The sequence below is a fragment of the Parus major genome, chromosome 2 (genome assembly GCF_001522545.3).
Source record: "Parus major isolate Abel chromosome 2, Parus_major1.1, whole genome shotgun sequence".
NCBI lineage: Eukaryota > Metazoa > Chordata > Aves > Passeriformes > Paridae > Parus > Parus major.
In genome coordinates, this window is record NC_031769.1 from 61,582,179 (window position 1) to 61,601,853 (window position 19,675).

The 19,675-nt window shown below is 41.7% G+C and overlaps 1 protein-coding gene across 1 annotated transcript in view; it reads left to right on the top strand.

Moving 5' to 3' along the window:
* Positions 1 to 19,675, top strand: part of JARID2 (jumonji and AT-rich interaction domain containing 2) — a 210,260-nt gene that overhangs the window by 135,372 nt on the left and 55,213 nt on the right. Inside the window, exon 5 of the mRNA XM_015617528.3 lies at positions 14,618 to 14,787. Within this exon, the coding sequence (XP_015473014.1) occupies positions 14,618 to 14,787 (170 nt within the window). The remainder of the gene's footprint in view (positions 1 to 14,617; positions 14,788 to 19,675) is intronic.

A 19,675-nucleotide genomic window follows, 5' to 3' on the forward strand; every position in this document is an offset into this window, starting at 1 on the left:
CAGATTTATGTAACAATGATGCATGAAAGTGCTGGAACACTTCTGAAACTGCCTGGCTGTGAGAAGTCCCTTGTGGGTAGGGAGAGAGCCCTGGTGAATGCACAAAAATACAGATTTTAGCATGTTCAGCAAAATTCTTACTTGGATTTTGAGCCCTGTATGAGACCAGGGTTATCTCTGTTTGGTGTGGCTTTAATTCTGCCCATATAGATTCAAAACATGAAGTTGGGAGTCGTTACCTTTTCCAAATTATAGAATTGGAATATTTGGAGATGGAATTGTAGCTTAAATTTTTTCTAAAGGCAAAAATCTCCCCCTGTCTGCAGTAGGAAACCACCACAGAAAATAGCAGGTTGTGGGGTGGGTGGACTAGAATCTGGTATAGCTTTAAAAGGGATTTTAGATTTCCTGATCCAAAATCATTCAAGTCTTAGTGGTGGTGCTTTACTGAGATTTTTAGATGGCTTATGTTAAGATAAATTAAGATGCAGCTTTTAAATTAATGAAGTTAAACTGGCACAAGAGGCTGTATGGACAGGCTGTCTTTTTGATTTATCTGTCAACAAGGCACTGGTTTAACCTACTCTTAACCCATAAAAGTCCATGTGGATTTGAACTGATTTAACAAAAATTAAATTGGGGCAGTCTTGTGTTGCCAGCAAGGCCTCAGGAGAAGCATCTCTAGTTCTGCCTTTTGGCATTGTCTTCCCTTGGTAATGGTGTGATAAAAGATGCATTTATTTTATTTGTTGACTTTGCTGACTTAATTCTCACCTTCAAGCTATTAAGATTTCCTTAGTGCTAAGGGCAGTCACTCACACAGCCCGTTGTGGTTGCATTTGTTTGTTATTTTGAACAGTATCCCCGAGCTACTGAACCCATATTTAATATAATTTTAAACCAAGAAAATACTCGAGGGGTTTGAGAAATCTTCCACGTATTTGTTTACCTGTGGCTCAGTGGTTGGCTGGGTATGAAAAGGATTGTGTGTTTTGTCAGATTCCTGCAGTTTTCTAATCAGGCATGTTGTGCTGCATTGCCATTCTCTCCTTAGTCATCTGGTCCTCACAGGATTTTCATTTTATTTTTGGTTGACTTTTCCTGAACAGCTCTTTGCATTTCCTCACAATGTTTTACTTTCTCTATTGCTCCTGGCCTTATTGCCTTGCTTTCTCTTGCTGCCCAAGTGTTCTTTCCAATTTAATTTCTTCCATTCTTGGTGGAGTTTTGCATGGCACCTTTCAGGTGCCCAGCCTTTGAGAACTATGTGAACTGGTGTTGAGTTCATCAAGTGTTCACTGGTGATCCCAGCTGAAGTAATTGCCAATTTATTGCTGCTTCGCTGTGGGAGCACTCTTGCCACAACCTTTTGCACTGCCATGTGGCAAATTGACCTCAGGCCCTCATCTGATTCAAGCAGGCATGAGTGTGCACATACTGTTTTTCATAGGATTTTATTCCTTCTGCCTGCCCTCTTTTAGTCAATGTCTAATTTCAGCCTAGAAAAGGGATAGAAAAGTGATTTGCCCTGAGGACTGCCAGTAAATCAGTGACCAAATATTGGCTTAATGCAGTCAAGGAGGAGAGAAGGTTCTGGGAAGCATCCTAGGATTTTGGGATTTTTCAGACAGATTTACTGTTGTTGTTCCAGTGATTTATCATGGTCAGTGACCACACCTCAGGGACACTTCCAGAGAAGCACAGTGCCAGCCAGTAGACTTTGCCCATGGGGCACTTAGAAAGTGCTCACTACATCTTTATGCAGTATCACTCTCAGTGTAGGCAGCATCTGGAATGCCACCCGTTCCTTTCTATTTTAAATGTTTGTCAGCTGGGGCTTTGCTTGTGATGATACAGGGAAAAGTAGTGGGTGATCTGCTCATGGAGAAAGAAGTGATGGAAATCAGACCTTTTCATTACTTCAAAAAACTCTTAAAAAAACCCCAAGGTTATTGAGTAAAAAAGCCCACCCAGATTTGTCTTCCTTGCTTGTCTTGGTGGCAGCTAGGCTCCTTGTTGCAAAAGGGTTGACAATGAAAGGAGCCACACTGACATTGCTGCCAGGCACGTTTTCTGTTAAAATTTTACAGTTCAGTAATTAATGTGTTCCTCAGTTTAGGGTGGTGAGCTGCTAGTGGAAAAGCCAGTCCTGTTCTTCCCTCTAGTGCATTCGTGCCACCTCTTTTGTGCCAGCTCCAGCACTTCTGTGCTTTTGAAACCCGACTTGAAAAAGTAAAAAACCCAACCTGTAGATTAATTTTCAGCTAGACTGACTTCCTCAGGGTCTCAGGAGCTCTAGTGCTGGCATAAGCAGGAACTTGTGGCTCGAGGTGAGGGGAAGAACATATACCACACCTTTTTTCTGAAGCAGCCTGAGATTGGCTGAACCCACTCATTCCGGACGGGAGGATGCAGGTGAGGCAATGCAGCAGTTGTTGCTCCAAAAAGGTGTGGTCCACTCCCTTTGTCCTCCCCCAGCTTGGACTGTGCCCTTCCATTACTTCCTGCTCAGAGTGCACAATGGGATGCAGAACCAGAAGGAACATGACTTTCTCCTTCCACTGTCAGCAAGCATTTAGTTTATCTGAGTTGTACTATCAAATATCAGGTGTCCTGCTGCTCATTTACCACTGTGTATCCTAAAAGTAAAATTAAGGAGTGTGTTAGGGAAGAGGCACTGATAAATCTCACTCTTCTGCGAACAAAGTCTTCTCAGAGGGAATGTATTTTTTCACTTCCTGGGCAGATACATGGTGTGTAGGCACAATTAGTGTGTGTCTGTGAGGGTTTTTTACTGTGATTACCTGGTACTGAAATGAGCTCGATATGCACCATATCTTTTTACTGGAGTCTCCAGGGACAGGGCAATGTGACACATGTGACAAGAAACAAGAGAGTATTGAATACTTACTACTGCAGGTAAAGAAAAGAGAGTCTGCAGGGAAGGCTATAGATTGTGGTGGCACAGGAATTGTTACCATAGTTTCCATTCATATCATTAGTTCCCAACTACTTTTTCTGGCATTCAGGAGGAAGAGAAAGACAGCATGCTCTGGCAGTCCAGCCAGCCCCCCCTCACAGGATTTAGCATCTATGTAAAGAAGAGATTTGAGGTGAATGGCCCCTTTCCTTTTCAGGCCAGTTTGACTGGTAGCAGGATGTGGCATGGCTTGAAAGAAGGCATGAACAGAGTTGCTGGGACAATTGACTGCGTCTGCCTGATTGACTTGCAAGAATGGGCTGTTTGACTCCTGGGGAGGAAGCCTGGAGAGGGTCATGGTTTGCTTCCAAGAGAAACTCAATGCAAAAAATTACAATTATGAAGGAAAAGAGACCAAAAAGTAGAGACAGCACCTGCTAAAGTTTGTATTTTATCTTCAGAGTTATATAAGAATAGCACAGGTTTAACATAATGGAATTCAGTATTATATAAGAATAGCATAGGATTAACATAATGGAATATACTGATTTTTATTTTATTTTCTTCCCTTGATAGCTCACTTGCGTGTTTCCGTTTAGTAATCCTTTCTGGCAAGACAGTGAATGTGACTGATGGGTGTTCTATGCAAAAGTGATCACTTTGCTGCTTATCAGAATAAAGTCTGTGCAGCAGATATAGGATGTCTTGTGTCTTTTTTTTTTTTTCTCGCTGTGTGTCTAAACGTTGTGGGTTTTACAAGAGAAATGTTGAGTTCCTGGTAATAACCAGATGGTAAAGGAGCCTTTTAAAGGCTATCCCCCTGGGAAGTGCAGATACATGGTTTCAGGTATGGTTAAATTGCAAGCTACAATCTCTGCAAGAGGTTTAAATGCCCACAATCTACTGACTTTTATCTATCTGCCAGTGGATGGTAAATTTTATTCAGATGTTAGGGATTAATGCATGACTTAATTGAGCAGGAAGTTTCTCATCCATTCAGATGATGGCTAGAATGATCCGTACTCTGTTATTTCTGACATTTTTGCCAGAAGTAATCTGTGGCTTTCTGGCCAGTGCAAGCTGCTTTTAGGGCAAAGGTGAATGATTACTAGAGTTGAGGTATGCGTGTTTTTCTGAGATTGGAAAACAGGAATGAAATGGTGTGTAAAACAATTTTTTTTTAAAGCATAGTTGCAGAGAAAAGGCTGCTCAAAGTGAAAAGAGAATTTTCCTTCAGTCACATGGCTTTGATCTTGCATCCTCTTGAGTCTTAGCAGCTGGTCAAATTACTAGGGAGGGAGCTGCTGATATGTTTGGTATTATTTGGTGTATCATAGGGAACAAAGAGCAACTCTGAGTTGATCAGAGACCAGGGGTTTAGGTAGTGCCCAGGCGTCGCATGAATAAGGAAGTGGGAAGCACTGTCATCTGAACCGTGCTGGTTTTGTTTAATGCCTCCTGCTTGGGAACTGGGAAGTGAACAGGTTTTGCAGATGTCCCTCAGATGTCTGAGAACACTGAAAATAATACTAGAAGAATATTGAAGCAGCACAGTGTGTTGTGCTGGAAGTAGTTTTGACCTCTCTGTAATTAAATAGGGGGCAATGCTCAAGTTTTCTCAAAATGGGTAGGTTTTAACATTCTATAGGCTGTCTTCCGTGGGGTGGAAAATCTTTTTGTAGGGATCAAAAATGCTTTTGAAAAGAATCCAAGCCTGCCTTAGATAACAAAGTTAACAAAGTTGTCTACAGTTCCATGCAGACAGCAGCATGGTATTGCAGAGAAGTGAAGTGGGAGACCATTTTATGCCCCTAGGCTTTCCCACACTGGCTTTACCTGAATATCAAAAGACTTGTGAGGGTTGCTTCATTCTTCCACCTTTAGCGAGTGCTGGCAGCAGGACCTTGACAGGTTCCTTGCCAGGAGGTGGAGATCGTGCAAGTGAAGTGGAAGTTGCATCCTACTTCCAGTGAGGAAGGTGTCTATTAGCGTGGAATTCAATCCTGTTTACTTCCAGCACAAGGGACAGGGTTTAATGTGAAAAAATAACTTTGTTCTTGTGGTTTTCTTCTTGAAGACAAGTTTGTAGACATAGTACACACTCAGACATCTGGTAGTGATTATTAAAAGCCAAGCAAATGTAAATGAGTTCCTTAATTCTTTTTTCTTTTTCTTTTTCTTTTTTTCCTGCGGTGGCTTTGCATTTTAACTTTCTTGCATGTGGTGATGCTTTTCTCTGTGCAGCAGCACAGCATAAAGTAGCAGACCTGGCCTTGAGTTATTCCTTGGTGATGTTCTTCTTGCTTTCTGGTATGGCATGGTGGTTCTTGCTCAAGCTGAAAAGTAGGAATTTTGGGTCATACTGCTAGAATATAGGGGCAGCCCTAATTTCTGGGTGCAGGAACCAGAAATCCTAGTCTCCATGTGCCAAGTGCTTTTGTAGGTAACTGTGCTCAATTGTGCTTGGTAGGCAGCTTGCAGAGCACTCTGGTGAAGAGAACCAAGTAGCAGCCCGATATGAGGAATGCTGCAGAAGAGGAATGCCTCCAGAACACGGGTGCAGGAGAAGAAGTAGGCAATGCACATGTTGGGAGCATGGGGAGGAGTCAGAGTTGTATCTTTTATGGTACTGCTGAAGGTACTGCTGAAGTCAGTGTCAGCTGGTGCTTGGTACTGCCTCACACCAGTGCAGTGACTCCCACTATAGCTTAGCCCCAAAGTGTCAAGTGTCATAAGCTGGGGTGCAATCTCTGCAGCATGCATAGCCCAAAGAACAGCAGGGAAGGAGATGTATCCAGGACACAGCTCCCTCCAAAATGGACTTCTGGAATGCATTCCTCTTTCTTGTTCCTTCTGAATGAGGCTGGTTTTGCAATACTTTCCAACTTTGTAACTTCCATGGGCATATCTGAGCTGGAGTAGCTGAATGCTGTTGGCTGTGGTGTTGAGAGTGTCAGCAATAACCAGGACTTTGGGAGGAGCATTTGTAGGACTCACAGTCTGCACCGTTGTTGTTAGATTCATTTCCATGTAGGCTGATGAATCTGAAGGCCTGTCCTGGGTGGCTTTATGCAACGTGCAATATGGTACAGTGTAGACACAGCTGGAGCACAACTTGGAGCAGTCAAAGGCTGAAGTACCAGTGCTTATGTTCTTAGACTAGAAATGAACCTACCCCAGAATGGGAATTTATAAGAACTGTTGCAGGACAAAGGAAGGGTGGCACCACCTGTCTCCAGTATTCAGAAGGATCTCTTCTGCCATCTATTGCCATGTACAGCTCACCACATGTCTGTATGGAGAGGAAAAATTTTTGTCCAATCCCAGGTGTTAAAGCCCTGGAGAAAGTAGATTTAAAAGAGTCATTGACTTTATGATTGTCCAGATCCCATTTACTTATAGAGGCATAAGGCTTTGGTCCTAGATTTACAGACGAGTCTGTAGGACAATTTCTATAGTGTGGTCTGATGACAAAGGCTATAAGAAAACTGCTTCTTGGGAGCTTCATTAAGCTGCCATATCCTCATTTGGTCACACTCTCACTGCTGCTTCTCTCTGGATAGCAGCTAATAAACCCTCCTGTACTTGCCACAGCCACTGGCACATGGCATGGGTGGAAGATTTTGAGTATCTGATGGTCATTAATGTATTTAAATCTAAATCAGCCTTTCTCCAGCTGCTAAAGTCTGAGCTGGAAGCATGCCATTGTAGAGATATTTGAAGGTGGATGTTTGGTTTTGTGATTGTGTTGTGCTGGAGTTGCACCTTGGTAACTCAGAGTTTTGGTTTAGGTACGATGAGAGGCTGTGACCCTGCCTACAGCACTGCAGTGACGCAAATTGTGTGTGATAAGCACAGACTGTTCTTGCATTGAGTCCAGTTAAAATCAGTTGCAGCAGTGATGTGAGAGGAGACCCATTCCCGCGGAGAAGGGCTGCAACTTTGACTAATTATGCTTTGGGGTTTTTTGGATCATTTCTTAATCTGCTTTTCTTCCCTGTATCCTGAAGTCCATGAAGGGCACTCAGGTTCGCACTGGGTAATCCTACTGCTACATAAGAGTAGCGTCAAAATTCCCTGACCACTGTGGATGTTTCAGGGCAAAAAACCCAGCGCATTTAGTACCCAGCATGATTTAACCCTCTCAAGGCTATGTAGAACACTGAAACACCTGCACTTACTGAATCCACAGGTGAAACCTGAACACAGTGTTAATTTTTTACAACTTCTTTTATAAACTGTCTAGTACTGGCCTCAGTCTAGAAGGCAAGCTCTCCATACCTGTGTCATTGTGACTGCTTAGATGTAGAGTATGTACAGGGCTCATTTATGGTGACTGGAGTTGTCCACATCTTCCTAATGCAGTTAAAGAGATGGGTGATGGTGACAGTGTCCAGCTGCTTTTAAGGACTCCCACTTTGCCCTACGCTGTCTTGTGTGTGGTTTGAACAGCCAGCTGTTTCACTTAGTAGGTATGAGTGTCTCTGCTAAACTGCATGATAGGAGGTGGGTTTGGAGACTGCAAGTACCTTCTTGTAACCAGCGAGCATTGCCAGGAAAAACAGGCGGTTCCAGAATTAATGATAATCAGAGCAGTTTTTAGAATAAAAGTTTGTGTCTAGCTGTACTTTGAACTAGTCGTGAAGCATATGGGTTAGCTCAATTATTGTTCATTAAATGCCATTCCCAAACACCTTTCTATTGTTAACAGGGGAGGACATTCTCAGAAACCATTTCCCATTTAAAAAAAAACATACAAAAAAATCTCAAAGGAAAGTATGCATCCATTCATTGTGGCTGAAGTTACAGAGCAAGAAGTGTTTTTTACAGAAACGTGTCTTATTAGGCTCAACAATCAAGGACTGAACGGGCTTAATATTGCGCTTTCATTGGATCACTTGAAAATTTAGGTCTGGTTTAAAATTGTGTTGTTAATTTAGGCTCAATTTTGATTTGCTGGTCCACAGAAAGTAAAAAAGATTGTGTGAATAAAGGTCTTAGTAAAAACAGCTTCTGAAAATCCTTGCATTCAAGCTTTCTGGAATGTTCAGTTTACTGAAAAGTAGCCCATATTCTTTTAATCATATGACAGGATTAAGAATTACACCCTTACCTGGTAGTACAGGTCTAGGTTGTGTCTTGGGTTACATTATCTTGCAAATTACTTTGAAGGAGCCAGTATCTGAGAGTGACCCCATGCTTTGTGCCAGTTAGCTGCACTTGATCTCTGCATGGATGGGAGCAACCAGGTCTCTTAACTTCTAGTCCCTTCCTGGTACAAACAGGTGTGGGGACACAGATGCTGATGGAACCTCCGTTTTCACCACTGCAGACTTGCTGGCAGCAGCGACAGAGCCGTGCATTATCAAATGGGCAACAGATACCGCTGTTATGGGCAGAAAATACTATCCCAGTAGCTTCGGGGCATGTGGGAGAGGAAATGCAGTTCAAAGGACTCCTTTGCATGCCTGCTTTCTTGCTCTTGGTGTGGTGCTGTTGCTTGACCTGACAGCGTAGCTTGGGACACAGTGGTGGCAGAGGTGTGTGAGTACAGCCAGAAACGCTGCTGGTGCCATCAGAGCCAAGACATGCACGCTGGTATGCTCCAGGGACAGACAACAAGATTTTGACTTCTGAGAGAAATTTTTTCCCCACCCTATTTTTTCGATTATCCAAATACTAACCCTCACAGTTTGGGGAAAAAAGAATATGTTTCATGTAAGTTTTGGCATTATTGATGTAGACAGCTTGTTGAAGCTTGGGGCCCTGTTTACATGAACTGGTGGTCTTCTAGAAGGTCACTGTTGGGAGGGAATGTCATGGACCTGCTCTGAGGATTGAAAGGGTAAAATGTACCTTAGCTATGCTTCCTGCTGGCACATGTGATGGTGATAAAGATTTTTTCTTGTCCTATGAAGAATGATACCTCCAGGAAAAAGTTTTGCAAGCTCATCTTGGGCTTGCCTAGAAGTACCTGCAACATGGTCAACTTTGAGGTAGAAATACACACTTGATAATCATCTGATTTCCAGCAGGCACTTGGCTATTAAAGCCTAAATTACTTTTTTAGTTTATTTTTAAATTAGGGCAGAACATTTCTGCAGCCTGTCACTTTCAGGTAAGTTTACCTTACTGAACAAAGCTGCGCCCAAAAGTGAGCTTTTCTGTGCAGATGTGCTGTGCTGTCAGACTGAGTGCCACCTTGTACGGTGTAGTTATACAATTTACATACTTGGTTTATCACCTCCAATGGGACCAAAAGATGGTGGACTTCAGACCTCATTGTGATTGGGGTACAAAGCCAAGCAAACCTCAGAGATAAATATTTCACCATGCCAGTAAAGTGTCATAGCAAGGAAGTAAATACAACAGGTACTCAGCAGAGGGGAAGCTGTAATGATGTTAGCATGGAGTGGTCAGAACAAAATCTGTGAGGTAGAGGTCTCAGCCATGCCAGAGCCTTCCCTTAATTGTTAAGTGAAAAGCACATTGCAGTGAGAAGGAAAATAGGAATTAGTCACAAAACTGTACTGCTCAAGCAGCTGCTTCAGCTGTGGTTCTGTAGTGTTTGGAAACCTCCTTGTCCTGCAGTTACCAAGAAAAAAAGGCAAAAGCCAAAGTGGAGTTCAAGGAGTGAAAGGCAAAGAGACCGAACAGTAAGGACATATGGTAGCATGTATTAAGCAGGAAGTTTGATGGAAACCTGCAGATTGCTGGAGATTAGAGAGTTCACAGAAAATTGTTTTGCAAATCTCTTCCCAACTGAGATGCTTAGGCATGAAAATAACCTCTCAAACCCAGAATTCTCTATAAATAGATTAGTATGCATGAAAATATATTACTAATCTGATTGTGCATATTTGTTTTTGTGTGTGTTTTATAGTACTTGTGCTTTGTTTTCGCTTAGGAGTTACGGAGTAATAAACTGAAAAGACTCAGATTTTTGTACTGATGCACAACAAAATCTCACTTACTGATATTTTAATACTTGATTTGTGGCTAGCACAACATGCAGTGTTATCTAGAATATTAATGTTTACTAAATTTAACACCAACTGCTACTGCTACCCTGAAATGTGCTTTGCAAAGAAAAGATTGCCTTTGTATATTCAGTCTTTTTTCCTAAATGTGAACTATTTGCAAGCTAAAGGAATGGTGCTAGGATATGCTATTTTAAAAGACATTCTGAAGTACTTTCAGTTAACACAAACTAGTGTTTTAATTACAGAGAATGCAATTTGCTTAAAATATTCAACTGAAAAGAAATTCTACTCTAAAAAAGCTTCAAAAAGTTACGTTTTGTGTCAGGAGATAAATATTTCATAGCCTGGTCTGACCTTTTGCAATCAGGATATTTTTGTTGTGGAGTTTTAGTCTCTGGCTGAAATGTACTTTCTTAGACCTAAAGAGTCAGCTCAGTAGAAGAGAAGCATACCCAAAGGAGGTGAGACTTCCTCAGGCTGAGGCTTTTTTGAACTTTCTGTCATAGGTATGTGTTTAAAGTCTCTCAAAAGAAGTAGAAGGAAAATAACATTCTGTTGAGAGAAGGTGGTTTACTATTTATTTTTAAATAGTCTAGGTATTTCTGGCTGCGTGTTGGGTGTTCAGATGACGTTTAGATGCGGGATTATTTTAAGTTCTTTCCTCATCCTTGTGAAATTTTTTTCTGCTTGCGTATTTATAAGCCTTACACAGTGCGTACCCTTTCAATGAGGACAAAGTGAGCAATTTATTTTGAGGACGGAAACAGGGTTTTTTGTTGTTTTTTCTGCTTCTCATGCCAATCTGTCTGTTGTTGCCAAATGCACGCTAAATAGGTCATTCCAGCAGAAATCCTTGCATTAAGAAGCAAAGAGCAAATCCATGTTGGTGGTGTTATGCATTTAAACAATCATGGATTCATTTAGGTTGGAAAAGACCTTTAAGAGCATTGACTCCAACCATTAACCCAGCACTGCCAAGTCCAGCAGTGTCCTTAAGTGCCACATGCATGTGTCTTTTTAAATGCCTCCAGGGTGGTGACTCAATCACTTTTCTGGGCAGACTGTTCCAATGCTTTGCAACCCTTTCTGTGAATAAACTTTTCCTAATATCCAATCTAAACATCCCCTGGCACAACTTGAGACCTTTACCTCTGTTCCTATCACTTCTTATGTAGAAGAGACTGTCCTAAACCTGCCTTACACCTTCCTTTCAGGTGGTTGTGGACAGCAGTGAGATTTCCCCTGAGTCCTCTTTTTCTCCAGGCTAAACACCCCCAGCTCTCTCACTCACTTCTCATAGGGCTTGTGCTCCTGATCCTTCACCAGCTCCATTTCCATCTCTACCACCTCAATGTCTTTCTTGTGGTGAGGTGGACAAAACTAAACAGAGGACTTGAGGTGTTGGCACCATCAGTGCTGAGTACAGGGGGATGATCAGTGCCCTGGTCCTGCTGGCTACACTGCTTCTCTCTAAATTTTAGGTAGGCACCATCATGCATACAGTGTCTTTCTGACCACTTTTTCCACTTCTATTCTTCCTTGTTCAGAAGTTGTACATGAGTACAGCTTGCTGTGCTTTGTCTGATGTAACTGTAGTGAAGAAGGAGGGTACAGTCCTTCTTTGAGAGCAGCTTCACACTTAGATTGGATTAAGTGTAATGTGAAACCATACCTGAAATAATTGGTTTTATGCTGCTAGAGGTTTTCATGGAGACATACAAGTTTATTAAGGTGCATACATGCCTTCAAAAGGAAACAGTTTTAGTTGCTGCCAATGTTTTGAAATATGTGTGTGTTTTTTCTTTGCTGGCCCACCTTTGAAACTGGTCATGTTTACATAAATCTGAAGCAAGGGCTACTTAATAATGTGTCTTTTGATTCCTAATCTTGATTTCTCATCCATGTATGCTGTAGCTACAGAATACTTTATTTCCTGCTTGCAGCTCACTCTCTATGCACTCTCAGGCACTGAAGTAGAAATCTGTGGGGCACATACATAGCCATGCAAGGAGCAGTAGTTGCAAAAACCTAAAGGATCTTGCAGTCATGAAAGAGTGCTTTCATTTACTAGTGTTCATAAATTGAATCAGTGATATTTACACCCTGTAACTGCTTATGGTTTTAATAAAAGATGAATATTTCATAAGGGAGCCTGGTTTTGTGGCACTGGTGAGGTCAAACTAAGCAGATGGAAGTCCAGCAATCTTCCACTCTGGTTTGAGAGGAGAAGCATCTTGGACACATCTGACCATACAGCAGCAAGTCTCCAAAGCCTCCCTGGGGAAGCAGCAAAAGTTCATGGTTGTAAGTGGAGGGAAAACCTGGAATTTTCTCTTGTCCTTGCTGAAATCAAGGGCCCCCATGGGTGGTGAAGAGCCTGTGATGCTGCCAGGCCAGGCTCCATGCCCCATGGGGATTTTTTTGTCCCAGAAAAGTACGCTAGCAGACAGTGTACTTTCAAAGACAGAACCAAAAGTACTTTTGGTTCCTTAATTCATTTCACATCTACACCAAACTTGCAAAAGTCATTCTCTAATCCTGTTTCAGTGCTCTGGGGACTGATGATAGGGATACTGCAAGCCAGCATGGACGATTCTTGCTGCAAAGGGTTAATTTTGAACTGTACAACAGGCTTAACCTTTACTTCCTGGGGTGAAGCAGTCAGTGATTGCTTATCACTGATCACATGAGATTTGAGCAGGTACAGAGAATGGAGAGTGGGTGGGTTAATATTTTGAACAGCCTGGCTGATCAAGCACATCAGTGGGAATAAATTCCTGTGCAGAAAGCCAGGATGCTCGCTAACCTTTATAGTCTGTTTTTTGCCGAAAGAGCATATGTTTTGTGCAGAACAGAAGCCAACACAAAGCGTTTTTCTCTGGCTGCGTGTATGATTCTGGTGATAGAAATGTAGTTGCTCGAAATTAAAATCCCATTCATCCTGCACAGGAGTCCTCAGTCTGCTTGAAGAGATGGGGCTTTGCAAAGCAATCTGAGTCATTTTCTGGAGATACAGGCAGATCATTTTCATTCTGGAAAGATAATTGTTCATAGATATGAGGAAGTATATGTGTTAAATAGTCTTTTAGTTCTAGTTCACAAATTATAAGCCCCATGATAAAACATTTGTAAACACCAGGTTATTTTTGCCATGGAGGAGATTAAAAAAAGCAGTAGGAATGGCTGGTATGTTTTGTTGTTCGGGGCAGTGGGGGTTGGATAGCGAGGACAATTTTATGCATAGTTTAGGGGAGAAAACTGCTGAATGTTACTTTTGCTCTCTGTTGTCATTAGGGGACTTGTATATTCATACAAACACTGCTGGGATTTTCAATATTTCTTTTTGCTATCTTAGCGACAAGATTGCAGATGCTTAAAATACAGTAGCAAAGCTCTTGTTACCCAAGTTCTTAGGGTTAATACCCTTGAAAAACAAGAGGTTTGCCAATTAGGTGTTTCATCCCTACTGAATGATAACTGTGCTTTCCTTAAGTCACAACAGTTGAGGCTGCCATGGAGTGACAAGACCTGGGCTTCCCTTCAGTGTTATTTAATGTTTCACTTTGACATTATGTAAATACTCTGCTATTAGGGAATAAAATGACATAAAATTGCATCCTTTCTCAACAAGGTTTAAAGTTCTTTCTGTAGCTTCTCTCCTTTTTGAAGCTGTAATAAAGATCATAATTAGAATCCCAGTTGCTTAAGTGAGAAATTAACGTGTTCTTATATGCTGAGCTGAGCCAGATTCCCAGTGAGACCCCCTCCGGGTATCTGTCCTGCCCCAAAATGCTTTCCCTAATACCAATTTACGTTCTAGACATATTAAAGAAAATCATATTCATTGCTACCTAGCAGTTAATCAGAGCCTTCAGACAGGCTTGAAATGATTTGCAGCCAACTGCCAAAACCACCTGCAGCCGTTCATTTCCCATTGCCATTCCCGAGCATGCTTTAAAACTAATCAGGGTGTCAGTCCATTGCCCAGTAGTACCAGGACTGAACAAATTCATTCCATGCATGTCCTTCAAACTTAAAAATTTATCCCAAATTCTGCTTAACCCCATGGCTGACCTCCTTGCTTACTGTCTTCTGGGCTGTGGCCAAGCAAACAAAAATCTAAAGGTTTTGATCTGATGTTTTCTCTGTCAAAAATGTCATTTCCTAAAGTTTTTTTGTTTTTTGTTTTTTTTTTTTATAACTGGATGCAAATGTATATACCTTATCTATTAATATATATTTTACTTTGAAAATAAGATTCTAGCAGATTGGAATAAATTAAAACCTTAATGGGGCTTAAATAAACCTAATTTGTAATTTAAATAAAAACAGAAAGCAATAAGCACTAACACTTAATAAAAAAAAAGACATTTTCATGGTGCAAAATACAGATTTAATTTCCAAATAAGTGAATGGTAGACTGTAATTGTATCATGTGCAAGAAGACACTCAGAACATATGAAACAGTAGTCACAGATTTTGCAGTCAAGATGTTCCCTTTCTGGTTTTCCAAATAGTAGCAGAAGATACCAAAGGGTAAAACAAATAAAATACTGTCTTCATTATTGACCAAGCTGGGGATTTGGTATTGGTGGGAGATGGATTCAGGTATCTATGTCTCTCTTTCTCCCTCTCCTAAATGGTGAATTTTTATATTTTGGCACATCTAGCAAGTTCTGCCTGACATGTTTCTGATGTGCTTTTGTTTCCACAGGCCAAGGCTGCAAGCACAAAGGAAGTTTGCTCAGTCCCAGCCAAACAGTCCCAGCACAACTCCAATAAAGATAGTGGAGCCGCTGTTACCCCCTCCTGCCACTCAGATTTCTGACCTCTCCAAAAGGAAGCCCAAGACAGAAGATTTTCTCACTTTCCTCTGTCTTCGAGGTAGGTGTCTGACAGGTGCGCTGGGGCACAGTCTCATTCTCAGAAGGAGCTGTAGCACTGCACACCACTGCACACCACATCACCAAGTGTATCGGAGCTGCACTTGAAGGTATTGTGTGCATTTCAGCTCTCAGCAATTTGACTGTATCTGCAGCAGGAGCATTCGAGTTCATGGTTCTAAAGATCGTAAAATGAGACTGGTAATAGTGCAAAAATAAAATTCTTTTATGCTTGGCTCTCTGTTACCCTGAATGGGTTTTTGTCTAGCTCTCTTAAGTCCTCCCCATCCTCCTTTGTTTTGTCTGACTGTAAACTGAAGAAGTCCTTAACTTGCCTGAGTACTTGTTCCTGCAAGAGAAAATCTGCTTGGAAATTCCCCTTCTCTACCTACTCACTGTCCTTTATTGTTCAATCTGAGCGAGGTTTTTCATCTGACAGTGGGTGGAGGGGTTGCCATTGTTCTTCTCTGCCTCAGGAGCTGGATTGTTCCTGTGGTGATAATTAAAACAGGTGAGCTCCTCCTCTCAGCAATCCAGCTACAAACGAGGTATCTGAAATTGTGGAGTGAAATACTTTGAACTACCTCACAGTAACAGGTGTTTGAGCTTGGCTGGAGCTGTGGAGGTATGTCAGGGATCCATGGGCTGTGTGTCTGCAAGCCTGCACATCAGACTTGGGAGACCTGAGTGTGAGGTACAGCTCACTGTCTAGATTAAGCTAGAGAAGGAGATGTTATTCAAGTGGTCATTTTTCTTAAGACTTTACATGGCCCTGCGTCCCATGTCATGTACTGAAGATAGCATTATTCAGTTTAATCCCTCAATTGTCATGTTATCTCTTGCTGTAGGTGTTTCTATAGGTTCGTGCCCTGTCTCACTAGTTTGTCCTAAGTGCTTCCTCTGTGCTGGAATGATGCCTCTTGCTGTTGTTTTGGCCCATTACCTGCTGAAAGGGTGTGCATTTGTTACAGATAAGGCTTGTCTCCAAAAGTCTTACCTAGTGGGTTGAATCTTTCAGAGCTTGCCTTTGAGTGCCGCTTTCTTAGGTCTCTGTTGCATCTGTGGACAGCAGTGATCAACACCACCTGTAGCTTCCTGCTGAGGCTTTCTCACCTTAATGCAGTGTGATTTGATTCCTTTTTTCTTTTCCTCTGTAAGATTTTAGGCTGCTGGTACTTTTCAGACTGGTTGTTAATTTATCTGTCTTATTTCACAACCAGTATGGTGCCTCCATCCTGTTGGGACCTCCGGTGAAGTGGGTGGGTGCAGGGGATAGAGGAGGGTGATTTGCTAGCTTTTGTGTTTGTTTAAAGGATGGAGAGGAGCAGAATCTAACGGAGTTTAAAGTGGCATCATGGTCCTCTGAAATTTAATCTGTGGAAATGTATTTCTAATTTAGTGTGGTGTGAGGTTGATCAGTCTGTTGGCAGCGTGTCACTGCTGTGATCTGGGCCAACTGCCACAGTTGTTGGTGGAAAGAGTCAGATGGGGGTTGTGTGTGTGTGTGTGTCTGTGTGTGAGCACACATGGCTGCATTCACACACTTGTTTCCACTGCTTGCTAACTAAGCATGTGTTATTTATAGCTTTGAAGGCACTTGCACTTAGAGAAAGGCAACCTGTGTGGGGGTGTCACTTATCTCCACTTCCATTTCCTATTCTCTTAGCACTCTTAGTGTTCTGGTTTAACAATGCAATTGGGAAGCACAGGTACTTTAGTCCTATTCCAGTGCTTCATGTTGTTGGGGGTTTTATTTTTATTTTATTTAAATCAGTGGCTGTTTAGCTCTCGCACCTGTAATTTTCTCCTTTGTTATTCATCTGTGGCATAATTGATGTTTTGTACTGTCAATTAAGAACTTGCAATTCATTCCTAATTTCTTCAGTATGCAGGAGTACTGAACATTTCTGACAACACATGCGTTCAGACTGCAAGATCACAATTACAATTATGTTAAAAACCACAAGGGAAAGTCTGCTCTGAGTGCCACACATGGCACATTCTTGGTCTGCTTAAACAGTCTGAAGAAAAGCAGAAAGGGAAAGCTGTCAGCTTTGTGTTTCAGCACCCCCACAAGCTTATTCCTCTATCACCCCAGAATAGAACATGGCAAGAACCAGTTAAAAAGAGGCAGGAGAATCTTCTGGGACACCTGCTACCTGGATGCTTCTCTGTGGAGGAGTAGGAGAGTGCTGTGGCTTGGAGGGAGGAAGTGGGTTGTTCAGTCTTGAATTAGCATGGTTCTGGCTTCTGTGCCTTCAAGAGGTCCTGGCTGCCTGAGGTTGATTCCATTTGGCCTCTGGGAATGTTAGCTCCAGTTGGGTGGCTGTCTCTTTTGATGTGTCCATTTCAAAACAAGGAGAGGGAAGCTGGTTGTTAATATGCTGGTAGGGTGTTGGTGTAGCAACGTGCTGGTACTCCAGCTCCAGAAAGGTTCCACAAGTGACTTTCCAGGGCATTGGCAGGCTTAGTTTGGTGCTACTCTTCTGGTAGTGCCTAGTGAGCTTGGATAGGGAGGAGCCAGCAAGTTACTAAGACCCTGCATAGGGAGAACTTGGGATTTTTTTGGACGGGGTTATTTTGATTTGGAACCTCCATGCTATTATTGAAGTGTTGAGGGTTTCAGAATTGTTTGCATGGTGGGGCAGGTGGTTGTTCTGACTTCTGTCCAGCTGTATGCGTCCAGCCTTGGCTTCTTGTGCTTTCACCATGAAAATAATGTGACATGCAGTTAGTTGTATGGAAATAAGAGCACACTCACAGAGTTGATGTTCAGCACTTTGAAAATATTAAGCATAGCAGTGATAAGTTCCAGGACAGTAAATCCCCATGATTGTTTAATAAAAAAATCAAGTTTGGACTATCTTGGGTCCTAGTCCTTCAGAATGGTCTGGTGATACAATCCCTGTATTCACAATCCAAGCCTTTTTTGGGGCAAAGGATTCTTTCCTGGGATTGGTGGGAGTGCAGCTCTCTGCCCTTGTCCCAGCACACCCAGCAGTGGTGTCAGAAGCACAACGTAAATTTGTCACACCATGGAATCGTGAATCACTAAGGATGGAAAATACCTTCAAGATCACCAAGTCCAACATCTAACTGAATTCCACCATGAATTCACATGTCCGTGTGTACTTCCATTTTATGTTTTTAAACAGAGGTATTTAAACATCCTGTCACTGCTACACTACTCATTGTTCTTATGGGGTTTATTTTGAGTGGGAGCAGCTTAATTCCGTCAGTGAAGGAGCAACGCTATCATGCTACACTGTGGAAGAAAGGCCCTTGACATGCATAAGATCCCACAGTTAGGAGAAGAAGTCCCATTTACCTATCCTGCTGTGTGTAAGAAAATGTATTGATTCAAATAATTTTACATCCTCCCCCACCATTAGCACCCTGTAATTTCAAAGGGAAATAATTTAACCAAGATGACCTGCGTGGTTTCATTATCCAGAACACTAAGGCTTTAGACATATTTTAATTAGTTTGTTTTTCAAACTCTTGATTTGATAATACACTGTACTAATTACTTCTTAAAAGGTAAGTGGAGCACAATGAAAAAGCTGTAACAGTTGATGAATATCTGAGCAACCTGGAATACATTTCTAGACTGACCAAACTTGGCAAGGCTCCTCTGCTTTCTATTATTTTAAAATCCTCCTTTTAAAACGGTTGGTGTTTTCTTTTAATTTTATTAAATTGTGACCTAGAATTTTCAACACAAGGAGGAGAATAGTACAGATATCTCTGAAGTGTTTGTCTGCAGTGTTCTTATCTTTAAATAGCTTCTTTGAAGGAGCCCATATGTCCTTTGCCAGAGGCATAATTAGTATCTTTCAGCAGCGCGTAGATACGAGCGTGTCATCTACGTGTGGTTGTACAACAGTTCTCACTTTTACTGCGTTTTCTGCCTGTGATCATATTGTTCTTAATAGCTGCTGTTACAGTGCATTTAAGTTACCTTTGCTCCCTGTAATTATTTACAGGTTAAAATATTGTGAGTCAAATATCAGGCTAAAGGAGGAAGGAGAAACAACTCCCTGTGAGCAAGAGATCTTTGGCAGAAGGTGATAACAGGAAGGCTATGATTAGGAGAGTACATTTTAAGAAGTTTTCCCATGATCAATTTTCTAATTAAGCTGAGCCTCTGGGAGTTACATGCTAGAGAATTTCAGGGATTCCTAAATAAAAATGGTTTAATTGAGATCTCACAAATTGAGTTTTCAGTCTCTTATATTCTGCAAGACGTGTGATTGTTCTTTTTCTTTGATTGCTATGCTGACTAAATAATCCAATGATTTATTACAATTGGGCAAAATCAAAATAGAAAATTTCACTGTAGCATATTTGTCTGAACCTCACTGACTTCTAACTTTCAGTGCAGTGTGCTCTTAAACAGGTTTTATATTCTTTTAAACACTTGTATTTGGGTGGTAAAAAAGGCTAGGGGCCTTTCATCCCAGTCTTTTTTGAGTCCTGATAGGAGAGGTTGACTGTGTCAGTTTATACCTACAGAGATTTTGAATTACAATGGAAGAGTCCCCAGAACCAAAATGTGGGCGTTTTTAAAACATTAGAAAACAACTGTCTGAAACCTTTGAAAACAACTGTTTATTTGCCTATCTTTCAGCAAGGCAAAAGGTATGTTTGCCTGTTGGTTTGGTGTCAGTAGGTTCTGTAGCCAATGCGTGCTGTACTTGGAGAGCTGCTGACTTGTGCTGGTCACATTCTTGAAGCACCAGCCATTGGCACCATGGAGACTTGCTCACCACATCAGAGTAAGCAGATTGAATAGCACAGCAACTTGATTAGGCTGGAAACAAAGCAATGAAATGGAAACAAAGTTCAAAAAGTATGAGCTTCTTTGCAGTCTGGGTTAGTTTTTATAA